General features: G+C 43.0%; 1 protein-coding gene across 3 annotated transcripts in view; it reads right to left on the reverse strand.

Annotated features, from left to right (window-relative positions):
- The window catches only part of SYT16 (synaptotagmin 16), a 78,092-nt gene that overhangs the window by 20,988 nt on the left and 38,292 nt on the right, over positions 1 to 18,812 (reverse strand). For all 3 annotated transcript variants that reach the window (XM_027802579.2, XM_055717350.1, XM_055717351.1), the window contains 2 exons: positions 5,281 to 5,516; positions 910 to 1,353 (listed from right to left, as the gene is read on the reverse strand). In XM_027802579.2, the coding sequence (XP_027658380.2) occupies positions 910 to 1,353; positions 5,281 to 5,516 (680 nt within the window). The remainder of the gene's footprint in view (positions 1 to 909; positions 1,354 to 5,280; positions 5,517 to 18,812) is intronic.

Below are 18,812 nucleotides of genomic sequence, written 5' to 3' on the forward strand. Positions count from 1 at the left end.
CATCTCTGAACTTTCTCTATAAAGATGAGGAACTCTGCGTAATGTGTTACCACCAGTGTAAATCAAAGACTCTGAGATAAGTACAGATACTACTACATCAAATGCACAGTACATCTCCTTGACAATGATTTGGATGGAAGATATTTTGCAGTTGGGGTGTGTGTGTGTGTGTGTGTGTGTCATGTACTCTGCATTTTCTTACTTTCTTTCCTTGCTACCATGATGCTCTCTCTACCCCCTCCTCACCCAGAGTATGATGTTTTATTCATTTTGTGTGCACAAGCTCTCACTGAGCTTTTTGTAGACAATGAATCTTGACAGAGCTCATCTACACAAATTGATTGGCATAGCCAGAGCTGTATACAACTGTGATGCGCATGGAAGATTATGAAAGCAGCACAGCCAGTTCCTCCTCACATCACCCACCTCTCCACTTCCATCTGTCATGAAAAGGAACATTACCAAGCATTTCTGGTAACATGGAAACTGCACTACACAGAGATCCACAAGCTCGTAGCTAGTGCCAAACGAGGTAGCTCTTACACTGGCAGTAGTACAGGTCCACCAACATAATGGTGCACGAGAACTACTGTCCCTGTTGAAATGAAGGCGTAATTAGCCTTGGTGGTCCCAGGCCCAACTTACTGTTTCTGCATGGCACAGCATTTCATGACTTGTGTAGACGTAGTACATCTACATGACTTTATGTAAGTTTGCTAGCTGAGCCACTGTTTATAAGGCATGGCTTTGTGTCAGGAAGACATGCCCCAGGCTTCCCCTAACTGGTAACTTTTTAAGTGACCACCAGTTGCATCCTAACAGCTCTGCATGAAAGATATGAGGTACAGCTGGTCCCCATTCACCAGATGAACAATTTTATGAACTCCATAGTTATTTCACCAAACTTACACTCAAGTTACTCCTTGGCTCCAAGACCAATGTCACCTTCACTTCCCCTTCCCGGCCGATGTTGCTCAGGTAAAACAACTGCTCTCCCATCATCTTCTCTCCAAACATCTTGTGTACTGCGTAGAGGCGGAAACGAACGGCATGGCTGCTTAACTCCTCTGGCTCCAGCTTACTGAAGGTAATTTTATCCTTGAACACGGGGATGGGTCCTCTCTGAACACTTGTCTTACCCCTCTGTTTCTTGCTAGGCATCAGGACTGTGTGCACTTGCCAGGTGTTCACACCACTTCGGTCTTTGTCCGGGATATCCTTGGCCTCCAGGACAGTAACTAGTAGCTTTTGACTTGAGGCTTTATAGTTGAAGATGACATCTAGGTCACCACATTTACAGATGGGCTCATGAGCACCGTGATGAGCTGGTGCACTGTTCACTTCATTATGTTCCTGTAAAGAGAAGGAAGGAGGAAAACCTGCATTGGAGTACAAAATTGCCTCTATGATCTCACCTCTATTTAAAAAAAAAAAATTGTTCTCCTCACTTGTGCTTGCAAGTGTAGGCAGTTGCTCTGCAAAATAAGGATCCCAGTGTTTCTTGAAAGGCCAATGATAGTTAATTGCCTCATTTTGTGTAAAATTCCCCATATAATCTACTAAACAACAGCACTTGCTGAAACATTTCCAACAAAAAGTATCATCAATATTTAAATGTTTTGCAGGAGACTGGTAATTTGGCAAAAATTTCATGTAGGAAAAACTAAACAAAGGCTTTTTTAAAATTTCATTCATGTCAGTTTTGAGGTATTAATAAAACATTTTGGTTTCATTTGGTTAAAAAGAACAATTTAACCTATTACTTTGAATATACACCAAATTTTTTTCAAAATGGACTTTTTTACTTTACTGAAATCAAACAATTCAGTCAAAACCTGCTAACTTTTTGGATATTTTGTTCTGCTGGAAGTTAAAAAAACATTAAGCACTACGTTCAGTTTGATGGGAGGGGAAATCATGTCAGAATTTCTTGCAGAATGAAAATTGCATTTCCAAATACTACTCTATAATTCAATACTTTTCCTACAGCTAAAGCAATGATAATCAAGAAAAACAGTCTGATTAAATGCATATCGATTCTTTATTCTCTTTTTAAATCTCCCAAGAGCGGCATCGGTTCCTTCTGTTCAGTTTGGATACTAATACATTCAGAATAAAAATTCAAAATAAACAACCAAAACAGGGGCAGACCCATTCACACACAATCTTTTATGCACTTTTAAAACAAAAATCATCTTGATAAAACAAGATAAAACAACATGGAAGCTCACCTTACCTTTTGATGAGTGGGCGTGTGCATTTCTGTTCAAAAGTGCTTTTTTATCTTTAAGCTAGAATATGCTTCGTGTGATAAAGGGGTTGCTATAGTGATCAATGATTTGTATTTAAACATGAGTATACACTGTACTAGGGAAAGATTTTCAGTTAATAGCCAGAAGGTGAATTAAGGCCTGTCACTAGCAGTCTGAGTCACCCTCCTCCTCAAACATTTATCTTCTTTCGCATTTCAAGTAACACTTCTTTTCAACAGGAATCTTATTGTTTAGAGTATGGATGATGGGCCATGGGACTTCTAATGCAACTCCCTACACAAGTGTCTAGGGTGGTACGTGTCTCAAACAAGACTTCAGACAAATCTCAGAATATATATCTACTTTCTGTCAATCTACTTTTCAAGCGCTCATATTCAGCTGCCATGATGAGCAGAGCTCCAGCTTTTCATATTTTCATAAGTGTTTGAAATTCGTGCACGTGAATACAGAAGTCCATGCGTGCACATGAGTGATGGAGACCCACTGTCATACATCTTGCAGAAGGAATGTCAAAGGGAGAAAAATCACTGCTTGGACAGCACGCAAAATGACTTGGTTGGCCATAAAAATGCCTTTCTGTATGAACAGCAGGCTGCAAAGACAAAAAAGCAAGGCAGGCCAGGTTGCCTGGAGAGAACATGATGTTATGCAAATGCAAAGTGCTGCGGTGTAGCTGTCAAGTTATTCTTGTCTGGCTGATGAAATAATATTTAAGAAGGAATGGGATTGGGCTTGATTCATGTTTCCCTCCACATGTTCATCCCTCCCCACTTTCATCTGTGAATTTGCTGTTGAGAAGAAATCAAGGCACATTTAAGAACTACTGCTACAGTGTGGAGACAACTGTGCTTGTGGCTTAACTTTGCTTTCATTTACATGCCTGAGCTGGAGAAAAACTCCTGTGCATCATCACAAACCCACAAGTATGAAGATCCAAGAGGCACTTTCCTGCCCCAACGGGGCTGAATATCTCATCTTCTGGCAGCGTGTAGGGGCAACTGAAGGTCAGCTATCTGGTTTTTGACCGAAGAGCTAGAGACGATCTGGATTTCAGGAGATCTCAAATTGTGCCATTATAGCTGTGGCCACATCCACTGCAGAGAAAACTGCATGAACCAGAGGCAGAGAGGGAAAGAGAAATGCCAAACTCCATGGCAATGACCTTTCTGTGGGCAACCAAACTTTCGAGACGTCATGGGCTGGCCCTTTCAGAGAGCACTGTGCTATCTGGGACTCACCCTTGAACAGGTTTTCAGCACACAAAGCTTACGGACGCTCAGTTTTCTTTCTGTTGAAGTCGTTGACAGAACTCCCCTCAGCTTGGGCTATGAGTCTATTGTGAATATACTGGTTATACAGCCACTTAAACCAGAATCCAAGGAAAGTGCAGGTTTTGGGTATTTCTTCTGAATTTCTTTCTTTCCCTCTTTCCAGCACAGTTGTTGAGAGGTCAAGCCAACCACAGCAATTGATTCTGTATGTCTAACCCGGTCATTCAGGACAGCCAATATCCTCTTTACTAGGTAAAATAAGTCCATTTCTGCCAGAGAAACCTGAAAGAGCAGCTAATTATGGACATGGCTTGAAACGGTACTTGTGGTTCCACTGCAGGGGCATAAAATTACCATTTTTGTCTCTAAAGAGAGGTCCTCTGAGTAAAGCATAATAGCGCTTGGACATTTCTGGCATGTCAGAACATTTAGTTCCTGCAATAAAAAGTCTTTCATTAATCCACATAATACCTTTGGATGAGAAGCTGCTTGTAGCAGATAAACGGGGACTTGGGCATATCTACCCCCTAATGCTATAACCATTCTTTGCATTTTTAAAAATGTACGTATCAGGAGCAGAACAAGAGATGTATTCCAAAGAAATACACGAGGACACTGGAGACATTGTGGCACATGTGAAGCACAGCAATGTACCGCAGATGTGGAAAGGAGAAATGAGCCTCGTGGGCAGACAAGCAGCCTGTGTCAGAGGCACACAGCAAAGAGAGGGCAGGACTGCCGCTGCGTGGAGTTCCCATGTCTTGTGTAATATTTTGTGGGGCTGGATTGTGCAGCAAACCAAAATGCTGTTCAAAACACCCCTTAGGGCTGGAGCAGATGCCCTGAGGAGATGCTTTCCATCTCTTTAACTGGCTGCAGGCAGCGTGCTCTGAGGAAAAGAACTTTTCCCTCAAAGCCTTGTTGCTCAGTGTGATGGAGGTATTAATTTCCACAGCTGAAGAACAGTCTCTTAATTCAGGCAGAAGATGTGCTGTTCTTTCAATACATCTGATGCAGGCTGATATTTTTTCAGAAATTTAATCTTGTGGTAAAATAGTAACGAAAACCAACACATTACGGACAGAGATTACGAGAGAAAAGGGGGATGCTAAGTCATCAGGTGTTTACAATACCTTAAAATCTGTAAAGTTTTCTTGAGGTTTCAAAATAAAGGTGCAGAGCCAAGGGAAAGCAGAGGAGCTCCAACCCCAGGCAGTCTCCTTCCCTGGAAGGGTGCCTGGTACCAGTGCGGACTAGACTGATGGTCACTTGGCCAAGTCACGGGCCACCCCCACCAGCTGCCTCCAGCTTTCCAGATGCTTCCCATTGTCTAAGCCATAGAAACCACATGGAAAAAGAGGCACAGTTTGGACTCAGTGACCACACACCATGTCCCCAGACGCCCTGCACATACAGCCAGCAACAAAGCTCTGGGCCACCACAGAGGGCACTTAAATGCTTTCAGGCAGCTAATGGCTCCAATTTCAGTTCAGAGATTGCAGTCAGAAATCACCCAATAAAACAGCTTCTCTGAATGTTAGTAGCAAGAGGTAAAATACCAGAAAAAGGGGAAACACATAGAGAGGGGTGTATGTTCGCGCACACACACACACAGGAGTACCATTATCTTGTGCTGTGCTGATCAATTTTTCACTTCATTTCTCCTCTAACATTTTTTGGCCCCCAACGTCCTTCGAAAGCTTACACTGTGTGTAATGGATGACAATTCGCCATACCTCAGGGCTCCAAGGCGATGAGCTGTCAGTAGCATCATTGACTTCAAATCCCTGGTTGGTGAATGCTGCCTCCATTTCCAAACGTCCTTCCACGCCTTGCTGGCTAACACCATCACCAATGCTGGACTCCAGCCTAGTGCCCCCGCTCTCAGTTGTTCTTGAATCAACAGATACGTGGTCATCTTCACGATAGGATAGGTTGTCTTGGTAGCTCAGTTGGCTTAGTCCATCCAGATCTAACAATTTTCAGCAAGAAAATAATTTCAGAGGGATTAGAATAACTTCCTGATCCTCTGTCTCCACAAATGTGCCTTTCTCTTCTCTTCTTTCTTTTCCCCCCACCCCCCATCTCCAGTATATATGCAAGAGACAGTTTCTACCTCTGAGTACCGAAGCACTGAACTTACAAGTCCCGTATAAATCAGCATTTGATAGAGCGGACACGGCTGTTTCTTACCCCACTCTGACCTGAGAAACTGGCTGCCTTTACTTGAAGAAGTTAAGTACCAAACACAATTACCAACGGAGTGTTTGGGATATTCAAGTGCCTTGGGGCTGTTTTGCAACCCCAAAGCAATTGCTTCCATGAAAGCACAGGTCAGACAAATTACAGAAAAGCACAGCGTAGGTCTGATGAACAGGTATCAGCAATTTCCTTCTGTGCAGGGGGAGGAGGAAGAGGAGGACAGGAGTTAGCGTTATCCTCAAGAGGATGGTGCTGGTGAGGAAAGGAGTTTCACAGAGATAACAGAGTTACCACCACAGCCCTATCACCCATCCCTGAGAGCCTGGGTGTGCATAACCAGACCCACAAGCCAACTAGGAATCTCCAAATCCCATGTCTGGGCTAAATTATCCCAAGGGCAACCGAGGGGAGATGTGTTCCCTAATTTCCTGCCTGCTTTTATTAGTTTTAATTCATCTGATCCTACACACTTACTTCATGGGCTAAAGTAAGGTTCATTAATGAGAATAAAATTATCTTCTCTGGCTCAGACCACAGATTCTTTCTCTGCACCACTGAGGTCTCTACTTTGAACACATGGCACTTTACTTGAAGGCATCAGTGAGAGCTCCCTGGATGGAACAACACAGACAATTACATGTGCAGGGACACAGATGAAAATAACATCATGACTCAGCCTTGAATGTGCTCTGCAAGAACTTTCAGAAGAAAATGAGGGGCCTTTCTCCTCCTAATGCACCTGGATGCCAGGCCTTGCTTTAGAAACACAGAGTGCTAGATTCTGCTTCCATCTCTTTCAAAAAAGCAAGAAGCAGTTACAGTGAAAGAAAACAAGTTGTGCTTCCAGACAGCTGATGACAGTAATGAAAACAGAATTACCTCCTTTGCAAACACAGCTATTTGGCACTTAAAGGTTTCACAGAATGGCTGAGGTTGGAAGGGACCTCTGAAGGTCATCCTGCCCACACACACTGCCCAAGCAAGGCCCCCTGCTTGTTTGGTCCCAAGTAGGTGATTACTATAGAACCATCATTTTTTTCAATTTTGTTCTCCAACTCAAACCTTTAAAAAATGTTAATTACTCTGTTTAATGGAAAACAATTTGTTTGCTTTGGTTTAAATGAACCAATGTTTTCATTCCCCACCTGATACATGAGAGAAGGAACCAATTGACATGAAGAAGGCAGAGGTACCCAACAATGTTTTTTGATTCAGTTTCCAGTGGCAATTGCTCGTCCCACATCTCTTGAGTCCCTGAATCTCAAGGCAGATACTGGAGGAACAAAGTCCCACACACTGCAGGAGAAGATCAGGTTTGAGACCCTCCAAGGGACCCGAACACACACAAGTCCGTAGGGCCTGATGAGATGCATCCCAAGGTCCTGAGGGAACTGGCTGATGTAGTTGCTAAGCCATTCTCCATCACACCTGAAAAGTCACGGCAGCCAGGCAAAGCTCCCAGTGACTGGAAAAAGAGGAACTTCACACCCACTCTTTAAAAGGGCAAAAATGAGGACCCTGGGTACTACCAATCAGTCAGACTCACCTCTGTGCCCAGTAAGATCATGGAACAGATCTTTCTGGAGGATACACCAAGGCGTATGGATGACAGGAAGGTGATTAGACACAGTCAATATGGCTTCACAAAGGGCAAACCCTGTCTGACTAATCTGGTGGCTGCCTGCGAGGCAGGAACCGCATTGGTGGATAAGGGAAGAGCAACAGATGTCATCTCACTTGACTTCTGTAAGCCTCTGACATGGCCCCACACAACATTCTTGTCTCTAAATTGGAGTGATATGAATTTGATGGATGGACTATATCTGATGGATGACTTGGCTGCAAGGCCTCATACAAAGGGTTGCACTCAATGGCTGAATGTCCGAATGGAGATCAGTAACAAGCAGTGTCCCTCAGGGGTCCGTACTGAGACTGGTACTGTTCAATATCCTTATTAACGACATAGACACTGGGAGTGAGTGTACCCTCAGCAAGCCTGCAGATGACATCAAGCTGAGTGGTGGAGTTGACACACTTGAGGGAAGGGATGCCATCCAGAGGGACTCTAACAGGCTCGAGAAGCGGGCTAACGTGTACCTCATGAAGTTCAACAAGGGCAAGTGCAAGGCCCTGCACTAGGTGAGGGCAATCCCTAATCTATCAGTACAAACTGGGGGATAAACTGTTTGAGAGCAGCCCTGCAGAAAAGGACTTGGGGATGCTGGTGGATGAAAAATTGGACAGGAGCCAGTAATTATGTGCTCACAGCCCAGAAGGCCAACCGTATCCTGGGCCGTGTAAAAAGAAGCATGGCCAGCAGGTCAAGGGAGGTGATTCTGCCCTTCTACTCTGCTCTGACGAGACCCCACCTGGAGTACTGCAGCCAGCTCTGGGGGACCCCAGCACAAGAAAGACATGGACATGTTAGAGCATGTTCAAAGGAGGGCCACAAAAACTGTCAGAGGGCTGAAACCCCTTTTCTATGAAGAGAGACTGAGAGAATTTGGGTTGTTCAGCCTGGTGAAGATGTGTGGGCGAGATCTTATTGCCGCTTTTCAATGCTTAAAAGGGGGCATATAAGATGGAGAGAGACTTTTTACCAGGGCCTACAGTGATAGGACAAGGGGCAATCTTTAAAGAGGGCAGATTTAGATTGGATATAAAGAAGAAATTCTTTACTGTGAGGGTCATGAGACACTGGAACAGGTTGTCCAGAGAAACTGAAGATGCCCCATCATTGGAACTGTTCAAAGTCAGGCTGGGTGGGGCTTTGAGCAACCTAATCACAGTGGAGGGTTTGGACTAGATTTTTAAAAGTCCTTTCCAACCCAAGCCATTCTATGGTTCTCTATATATCCCTCTGTCTAGAACAAAAAGCTCAAATCTTTCCAAGTAGAAGAAATTCTGTGTTTGATCTTAGCAGCAAACATGCTGTTTCTGATTCACAGCCACTCAACCAACAAAAGAAACCAAAATCCAGCAAGGGTAACAGGGATTATACTCAGGAAACAGTTCCTGGAGGGGTGCAGAAGTCCCTGTCTCTCTCCTTGGCTGCTCTTTCAATTTAACAGCTCAGAGATTAGGAGAATAACTTTACCCCCTTTCTTCAACTATGAATGGTCTCACATTCACACCCCCCCTCCCCCCCGTAAAATACTTCAAGCACCAGCACTTCAACAGAGAAGTCTAAGAGCACCTCACAGCTCTGTAATTATGGTCCTATTCTGAGGTATGGGAGATGGCCCTTCAGGAGGAAAGAGGAATCCAAACTCAGATCTCTCAAATTCCAGGTGAGAGCTCTTCTGACTCACTTCTGGAAATGCAAATCCCACCTCTCCTCCTCCTCATCCTCCCATCTGGCAGACCTAGGTCCTGAAACGAAGAGCCCTCATTGTCTCACCTTCGCCCTGAGCTGAAAACTCTTGAGTAAGGGTAGAAAGTAATTTGATTTTTTACCATTACTCCCAGTCTTCTCTACAAAGTCAAAAACCAGAAAGAAATAAACATAAGAACATAAGAAATAAAATAACAGAAATTCCACAAATTTAGTGAGAACAGGATGGATACAGTCGCTCCTTAAGGCATTTAATTAGCAAGCCAATGTCTAATACACATTTTAAACAGTGGGTCATCCATCAAAGCACACACCACACAGCAGGCTTTCAGAATAAAATGCTACTGTAGTAAGAAATTATCCTCACACAATTGTCTTGTGGTTTTGACTCCTGCTGGGATAATATCTAGATCAATAATAGAGGAATTTTCAAAAACTACATTAAAGCCATAAAAGGCTATTCATAACAGGAGAACTCCAGAAATGTATTAATAGAGCAAGCCATCTCCCTAAGACTCAGGCACAAAATGAATGTGTTAGGAGAGCAAGTGTAGTATTCAGGGAAAGGAAGGGAAAGGAAAAGGTGATTCACTAAAACCATTCAGTGAAACAGTCTGGCTTTTTCTTTAAAGTAGTTTGGTAAGAGATAATCATTTATAAATACCAGTATTAGAAGATCATTACAGGTAATAGCCCAGCTATACAGACTAGAACAACTACACCTCTCCAACTACATCTATTGTAACATTATAGTCACCAAAAAAATGGTGAAAACAGAAGTTGTTCATGTAAAGGGAAAGGTCAGAACAGTAAAACGCCTGTAATTTACCTGAGAGATCTTTAAGGAAGAAAATGTCAACTGTCTTATGAATACCTGACATGAATAAACAGCACAGCATCAGGGATACACACTGAGACAGCATTATCCAACTATCTGAACTTTAATTAGCCAGGAATCCCTGCAGAGAAATAGCAGTTCTAAAATTAAGGGCAGATAGTATTGTACACTAAAAGAGCGTGAGGGTTTTGGTTTTGGTTTTTGGGTTTTTTTTTCAGTTCTGTCCCCCAACCTTTCACTGTTGTGTCACATGTATCCACAAGCCAGGAAGGAGGCAAGGGAAATACTGAGGAACAGAAATCACCAATAGATCTGGATAATCTATATTCAAAGTTGGAGAACTGACTATGAAGAAACCGTGAGTTTTGTCAGACAGAAGGATGAGCATCACCTCCAAACAGAACTCTAACAGGCACTCGGCTACGGAATCATCTCTCCAAGGATACAGGGAAAGCTCAACACATAGCACATCCAACACTGAAAATCAGGCTGGAAAGGACTGTGAAGACTCCCCTTACACTGGCAGGTAAACGACCTTGGTTAAGTATCTATCTTCTTTTTCAATGATACACAATCAGTTCTACGAAGTATTACAATGTGCCAAAGAGATGACCTGAGAAGCCTCATCACTTCCTAAAACACACTGTCAGAGTTCAAAGATGAGGCCTAGTAGATCTTGCTAAATTAACATCACATCATTCACTGACCAGCAAGAAACACTGAGATGAAGAGTTTAATGTGTACCTGTTACCTGTGGTGACCATGGCAATGGATGCTCTGTGGACTGCAACGGGTCACCAGGCTTTTACAAGAAAAAGCATGTCTTTTGGTGATTTTTCCAAAATGAAAGAAATTTGATCCCTTCTTCTAGACTGTACACTAACACATGCTGAAAGTTAAGAACCTCTTTAAACATGGTCCGGAGAAGGAAAGGATTTTGGTATGGATCTAGGTACCTTTTGGACTTGAAATCCTCCTAGCTACTAGCAGTGATTTTCAAACTCCTCTTCCTGAAATACAGTAACAGCAGCAGAAATACAAGTTAGTGGGACTGAGGCATATTTCTCCTCATACAGCAGTAATCCTCTTGCCTGGCCCTTGCTATAGTCCCAGTTTCAAATCACCCTGCAGTAGCCTGGCACCACGTGCTCCCTCGTACTGAACCAAACCAGATGCAGGGACACTAAGCACTGCTCCTGCCACCAGTTATTTTGAGATTAGCCATCAAAAACTGCTACAAAACTTCCTAGAAGATCCTCAAAGGAGCAGAATCATTATCTAATTGCAATAAATCTAAACAAAAATGGTTTGTAAATTTTAGGGGTTAAAAAGAAAGAGGATCTTAAATTTCAAGTGACATTATGCAATCAGGCCAAGATTGTTTAATTTACCACATGCTGGGTAATAGCCTGAGAAGACTCCATGTTTCCAGAACTAAAATAGGCTCTTTATTAACAGGGTGATTTGCAGAGAGGCTGTGGGCAGAGCTGGCATTCAAGCCATGCAGCTCCCCAGAGCATCCTCCAAACACTTCCTTCCTGCGGTGTGGCTCCTCTTTCCAAGCCCTATTCAGGTTACTATGAAGATTTTTAACAGGTGAAAAGTTAAAGCTAAATGAGTCCAAAGTGCAGATTGTCATAGCAGTGACAACAGAAACAGAGGGTCAAGGAAAATCTCACGTAAGAAAATGATGTGAGAAGACTTTGCCGTATGTCAAGGCTGAGTGGGAGAGAAGCTATTCAGGGCTCTCTGGGATGCTCAGTTTCTCTGTGTGGCTAAGTTTGCTACAGACTTCTGATTCTGTAAGAAAACTACCAGCCGTATGAGTAAAAGGTCCGCTAAGAGAACACAAGGAGAAGAGAAGTCTCGGGCAGAGACTAAAGAAGGTCTGAGAGTGCCATGATCCCGATCTGGGCTCAGCACTTCCAAAGATCCTTCATCCCTCCCACCCAGCTGAAACAGGGTTTGATACACCCTCGGGGCACAGTGATGGCTTTACACCCCCAAACCTTTCCGTGATCACTGCAGCACCTAGGGGCCAAAATGGACTCTCATGCACATGGAGTTCTCTGACCAGCAGGGTGTGGGGTTATGTAGGATTTACCCCAACTGCTCAGCTCTTCTCCCAAATAAACACCTTTTATCAGGAGCCATGTGTGTGTGCAACTATTGCCGTACACCCAGTAAAAGCAGCTCTACATGCCTCAGAACCCCCCTCTGGGTTTGAAGGAGGCCTGACATACCCAAAAATTAGTTTATAGGCATTTACTCATAACGAAAGGTCTAATCTTGAGCTTAGTGAGGAACAGGGCTGAGAACCAAACGTCTTAGAGAAAGCAGGTTTTGACATGTGGTTTCATCTAGTTTCTGAACAGCTATTTAAGCAATACCTCTGAAAAGTAAGAGCAACTCTGCACCGTGTTGTGCCAGAAGAGTTCAATGGAGAGCCATATCTTGAAATGATCACTCTAATCAGAGGGCACGTTAAAATCAAGCAATTGTATTTCAAAATTAAAACATTCTATGGAACTAAAAATAAGGGGCACTTTCATGGCTCTAATGAACTTTTTCAGATTTTAGAATGTGTTCGGGCCAATTTTCTAAGTAGCTACATTTTCAAATGCATTGCATCTCTGTTTGTATAAAAGAGTCATTACATTAGTCCACAGAAGATCACAGAATTCTTCCCTTCTGTGCCATAAATGTTTAGTTTCTGTCATTGCCTGACATTTGGCGTATGTGCTGGCAAACGATATAGCATAATTCATTTGCTGTTCACCTTGTGTTTGCAAAGCTGTTACAAAAGAAGACATTCAACTTCTGCTAAAAGGCTTGCTAAAGAAATTACTTACATGGCACAGATCAAAAATAATTAGAAAAAAGTCCTGCAGTCTTTACTCTGGCAAAACTGGCAATTAAACCCACGAAAATCCCTGTGGATTATGAGCCAGAATTCAAGAGCCATATATAGTTAATGAGCTGCAGGTAACCAATACAGAAACCAAGTTTAGTAAGACAGAAAGCAAGATTCAGGACTTGCTCTCCACAACAAAAGAACCTTTCCCTGTTGAAGCTACAGATCTTAGACTCCAACTTCTTTCATCTTACTCCACGCAAACAGTATCGTGTCATCCGGGTACCTCTGTACTGTCCCCCTCATGGCTGGAGAGCAAAGGGCTGTATCTGGGTCTATGTTCCACACATGCTGGTGTTGCTTTTTCAGATACTTCCGATTGAAAACTTTGTGACCACAACAGAGATCTCAAACTGCTTAATCACCTCACTGTCGCTGCCTGAAGAGACTGTCTGTCCTTCATCCTCCCAGAAACTGTTTACTAGGAGAAAAACACAACTTGGGCTTTAGACAGCCTGCTGCCCTTGGCCAAGAAGCCACATGACACAGCATGCTTCTAGCAATCTGATGGACCTTCTGGCGAGAAAAAGGGGACCAAGAGTCTAGGGAGGACTGGGGAACAAACTCAAGAATTATCTGCTTCTTCAAACCTCTGGGAAGCTTGTGAATGTCATATTCTATCAGCAACACTTACATACCACTAGACTTCGCCCAGCTCTGCACATTACCCTTTTTTTAAAGAAAATGAAGATATTTAACAGAGCAGAACACAAAGGAAGACACAAAACACATAGAGAACCACTTGTAAAATCATTAGCATGTGCAAAACCAAAGTAGTAAGCAAAGGGACTGAAAAGTTTTTCATGCTTCCATTCCCCTGCAGCTCCTGCTAAGGTGGAGAGGGAACTTCTTTTGTGCAGAAAAAGCAACTCAGATGTAACCTGCTCTGGGTAATACCATGAACACATAAATGTGGCACGTGGCTAACAGGCACTGCTGACTCCATCTGCCAGTAGCAGAGAAACTCGGGAGACCAATGCAAATTGTAACCTTTAAAAGTGAAGATAGGCATTTGAGCACGTTCCTGTGAGTGCCCTTCCCCTCCTGCTACCAACACATGCTTCGAATATGAGATGACTGCACCCTCATTAGTGTGAAAATATCCGCCAGATGGGGAAAGGAGGGTTCAATACATACTATATATACTTGGCCTTGCTTTGTCAGGATGAAAACGCAGAGGCATTTTGCTGATCTCCCTGCCATCAGCACCAACGAAGCACAACAGCAGGATGTTTTGACCCACCTGCGTGCACAGAGAAGGGAGCAGTGGGCAGGACAGGCAGGCAGTGCGTACGTGCACGTTTGTGTACACACGTGTGAACAAGCCGGCTGTCAAGTGTGGTCGGTCTGCTGCTTGTTCTTGAGCATGAAGTATACGATATGGTTGCCAAGACTCACTTTGATAATCACCACGGCAAACCCGAGCAGCTGAACAAATGGGTATCGCAGGCAAACGGGTGGAGGGCAGCTTGCTCAGTGACACTGCCTGGTTTGGGAGGGAAAGCACCTTTTTCCACCTCAAATCTCATGCCAACCACACAGCTGCAAGTAGGGAAACTGGATCCTGCTTTTATACACTGTGTTAGGTCTATTAAAAATCTGCAGTATAAACGTAACGACAACTGCTGTCACTGCTCCATAAATTTACCTGCTGCTGCACAGAAGACAGCACTCAAATCCTCAGGCAGAGAGGGCAGAGCAAGGAAGCTAGCAGGGCCAAAGCAAACTGCTCCCACCAGCAGCCCAGCAGAAGCTGGCTTCTTCCACACTGACATGCCGCTAGAGTTGACCCTCTGGTCTGATTTGCCACAGTTTGACAAAAAGCCTGCTGTTCCTTCTAGAAAACTGCTCTCAATTGGGAGGAAAAAGTTAGGTGTTCCTATTCTGATAAAAATGAAAATAGTTGTAGATATTAGCTTGTAAATTGTCACTGGCCATGTCTCACTAAAAATATTTTTATGTAAGCCATTAAACCCAAGTTTCTTTGAAATTTTTTAAAATAAAAACTATTTCAAGCTGTAACAATCCTATGGCCTAAATGTGCCTTGTTCTATTCAAATAATCAAAATACGTAAAACTAAACATTCCTTTTCAGTCAACTGCTGCATGAGCCTGCAGCTCCTGCAACCTGTACAAATTTAATTTAAATGTTCGGCAAATGTGGATAAGTTCTATTTATACGTGTAAATCTTTTGGATTTTTAGGATAAATAAAAATTACTCTGGTTTAAACAGTAGTCCACTTTTCACTCGAACAGCTTGCCAAAAATCCTGAGTAAAATATCATCTTCAGTAATAAAGCCACATCTTCTAAACCACTGTAACATTAACCCATGGGCACAAAGCTGTATACTTAAATAAATGTGCATTAATGCAGTGTACAATTCTGGGTGTCACGAGACATTTTGTAAAGGATATGTGGATGCAGCACTCCTGGACCACTTACACCAGGGAGTGTAAGGGCACTCCCTGGGTGACCTGCATGCAACTCCCTGCAAAACAGAGCAGAGCCCTTTTTCTAAGGCAGAAGGGAAACGGTGAAGGGGTGGAGGGGAGGACTTTGGCCCAGTTTGATATATTATTGGCCACGTGACTTTGACTTCAAACTCTACCAATCCCCAAAGCATGACTGCATCACTTATTATGACACTGGATGCTATTTCTTACTAGCATTTGGAAGCATACAGACTAATTAAACAGTGGCACTGGGGAATCTGTAGCAAACGCTTGATATGTCTGCTGCTGCTTCTCTGCCTGAGCAGCAGACAGCTCCGTGTCAACTTAATATCTCTGTATTAATAAAACTAACTTTACTCAGGGGAGAGAAAAATGTTCACCATTCAAATATACAAGTGTCCTGATTAGGAAAGGACAAGGGGGAAACATTTTCTGTATCACCATGGAAACTTAAATAAAGGACCCATAATTACAATCTAAATTCTGGAATGATAATGAATACATCTTGAGATCTGCAGATGTTGCATAGCATATACATATTTCTAGCAGCTTCAACTCAATTACTTCTATGCAGCATCTGTTTTACAAATCAGCTTCCCACCACTCATAAAGAGGCATGATGCAGGATTTTTTTTTTTTAATTTTTTTAAATTTTTTTCCCCAGAGGAGACAGTGGGGGAGGAAGGAGGGTAACCTCTTTTTCTGGCAAGGTATTTCAAACTACCACTATTTATTCAGAAATTTCAAACACCCAATCAGTTACAAAGTTAGCTTACAGGCATCCAAATACACTAAGCTAAAATGCATGAAATAAATAATTCAAGAATTCTCTGCAGTGTTACTGAGTATAAGAATAACTTATCACTTGCTCAAAGCCTATCCAAGAAAAAAAAAAGCAACAACAGAATAAAATAGGTAGTGTAGGTGTAAAATATAGATGTACTGTATGCATCCTGTCTGCCTGCATGTTAAAAAACCCAACAACAAACAACAATCATTCTGGCCAAACAATGAAAAGTTTGAGAATGTAAAATGTCTGCTTTCCTATATATTTAATGCTGCCCTTGTCTGTCCACTTTCTTCTTAAAGATTTTGATTCTGCTTTACAGAAGTCAGTGAGAGTTTCAGTGGGAGCATCCCCAAGCCCTGAAGGAAGCAGAAGTACTACATAAAAAAAAATTTATTTGATCATACAACCAAAGACAATATCAGTGCATCTATGCATAATGCATACACTCGCAGGACCCCAGGAGCGCTCTGTGCCACGTTCCTTGCTATTACAGAAGCAGTCACACAGGCCTGGCATTAAAATTTTCATGATCACGATGACATAGAGAAAGAGTGATCTGCAACAGCTCCTAACTCAGCAAAACCCTGAATTGCACACAGAAAGGAAAGGTTGCTGCAAACAAGGGATTTGTTAAACCTTCTTGGAAAAGAGAAGGAACATTTTGTAAAGGGAACATGCAGCAACACACGAGGAGTCGCTACTACCAATTCCTGTGCAACTACAGCTCTGATTTGCACTGTCTTCGTCTTGCTCTTGCTGTCAACCATTTGACCTGGGAGTTCAAAAAGAAGTACAGAGTAACACAACTACCTGATTTATGGGCTTGACTAAGGAGGAGAGCATCTCATAGCTTCATTTATGTGCAAAACGATCTGGGGATACAACCTGATCACAAAAGAGTCTTCTGTTATAAAACAGAAACATAATCCACAACATCCACCTAGACCTCAAATGAATTTAAAACTGATGGAGAATGTGCTGTGATACAGTAAATCCATGCTTCTACACATGCCATTATGGATGAAGAGGTTGTGCACGGTGACAGTGCACCACTGACTAACACTGACTGCTCATTTGTTAACGAACAGAAGGCAGCCTTCAGCTGGGCTTTCTCCTCACACCCAGACCTATGTCGTTTTGTCCCCTTCTGGTAGGTATACTGACCCAGGAGCCATTGGGTGCCCAGTTAAAGGTAAGGTCCCCACGTCTTTTCTGAGTGTCAAGTGACAGTGTCCTGCTTTCACAACACATCGATCTCTACCTCTACATCTGTCCTCACCCCATGACCAAACCCACACAGAAGCTCTCGGAGGTGAACACATTTGGCTGTTTGTAATGCAGGCAGAAAGAATCACAACTCGGCAGCTTTCATACCAGGCGACATTTCCAACAAAAAGAAAAAAAAAAAAGCAAACAAAAAAACCCACAACCAGAGTAATCAGAAACAAAACATTATTTGGCTCTGACCATCAAGCACCTCTATAGCTGCACAATACAGCAGTCAGAGCAATAAACTCCAATCCTGCACACTGCTGTGCAAAGAAATAGAGAACTGCCCACAGAAAACAGCATGAAAATCAACATATTTTCCTGTTGCTTTTTTCCTACTCCCAAATTTGGATTTTAAAAATAGGAACATGAGATTCAGCTTCAGACTGACTCTCACGTTGCTGCCTAAGGTTCTTCCACAGCTAAAGGAAATGGCAGCCAAGAAGCAGAAGCACAATCATCCCTGATTTTCCCAATCACCTACTTTACATTTTACGTGTGGAGTAAGCATGAGTCAGGCTTCATTTATGCTACTGGGTTTTATTAGCACAGGCCCAGGATTTGCAGAGAAGAAGAAGAAAAAAAAAAAAAAAAAAAAGAGAGATTACACACTGTAGGAGACACTGCTAAGCCAGGAAAGCCCCTGGTGTGGATGCAGTTACATCCATGAGTCAGCCTACACCCCTCTGCCAGCCCCAGTTAGGTTGTTTGAAGAAAACACGCAGCTGCAGAGGCAGAAAAGCAGCTTCTGTCAGCAGATGCTGCACCTACGCTGGGGACACTGCAGGGCGCAGGTGTAGCTGTGTACGCTCTGGGCTGTCGGGCTGTAAATGCTCATGGACTCGGAAACTAAATAAACTGCTGGATCCCAACAGTCGACAAGTTAGAAAACACCGTCCTGTCCTTCTAACAAAAAAAATAACTTTCACTTTATAAGCGTTATTTTTGTGACAGTTTTCCTGGTAGCTTTTGTACCACAATGGGTTGGTTTTCTCCAGGTTCCCCATCAGTCACCTCTCCTACTTGTTTGCTTGGCTTGGATATGCACTTCTCCTTCCAATGCAAGGAGGTCACGTTGTAAACTCTCTCCACTACATTTAAGGAAATTCATCTGAATTGGCACGAAAATGGCACCCAGCAGAAATCAAACTGGCCAAGGAAATGCTCAGGAAAGCCAGAACACTGACTCTTGTTTCTCTTGAAACTGGTTTCACCACACCACGCTCACAACCTGCAAGACCCAGCATACGCACACCAATTACGTACCATTCACAGCACCCAAGGCTGTAACCATTCACTTCACACCCACAAGTCTTTGTTTGCTGATTAACAGGGTGGAAATCAACTCCCTCGGAAAGATGTGTGTTTGAGGTGGCTACGCATAACAACTGCATTGCAACAAGGCAGATATTTATTTTCCCACTGATTTTTCTAATTGAAACTTTCTGTTTGCTACCAGAGGGCT

The sequence above is a fragment of the Falco cherrug genome, chromosome 7 (assembly GCF_023634085.1).
Source record: "Falco cherrug isolate bFalChe1 chromosome 7, bFalChe1.pri, whole genome shotgun sequence".
NCBI lineage: Eukaryota > Metazoa > Chordata > Aves > Falconiformes > Falconidae > Falco > Falco cherrug.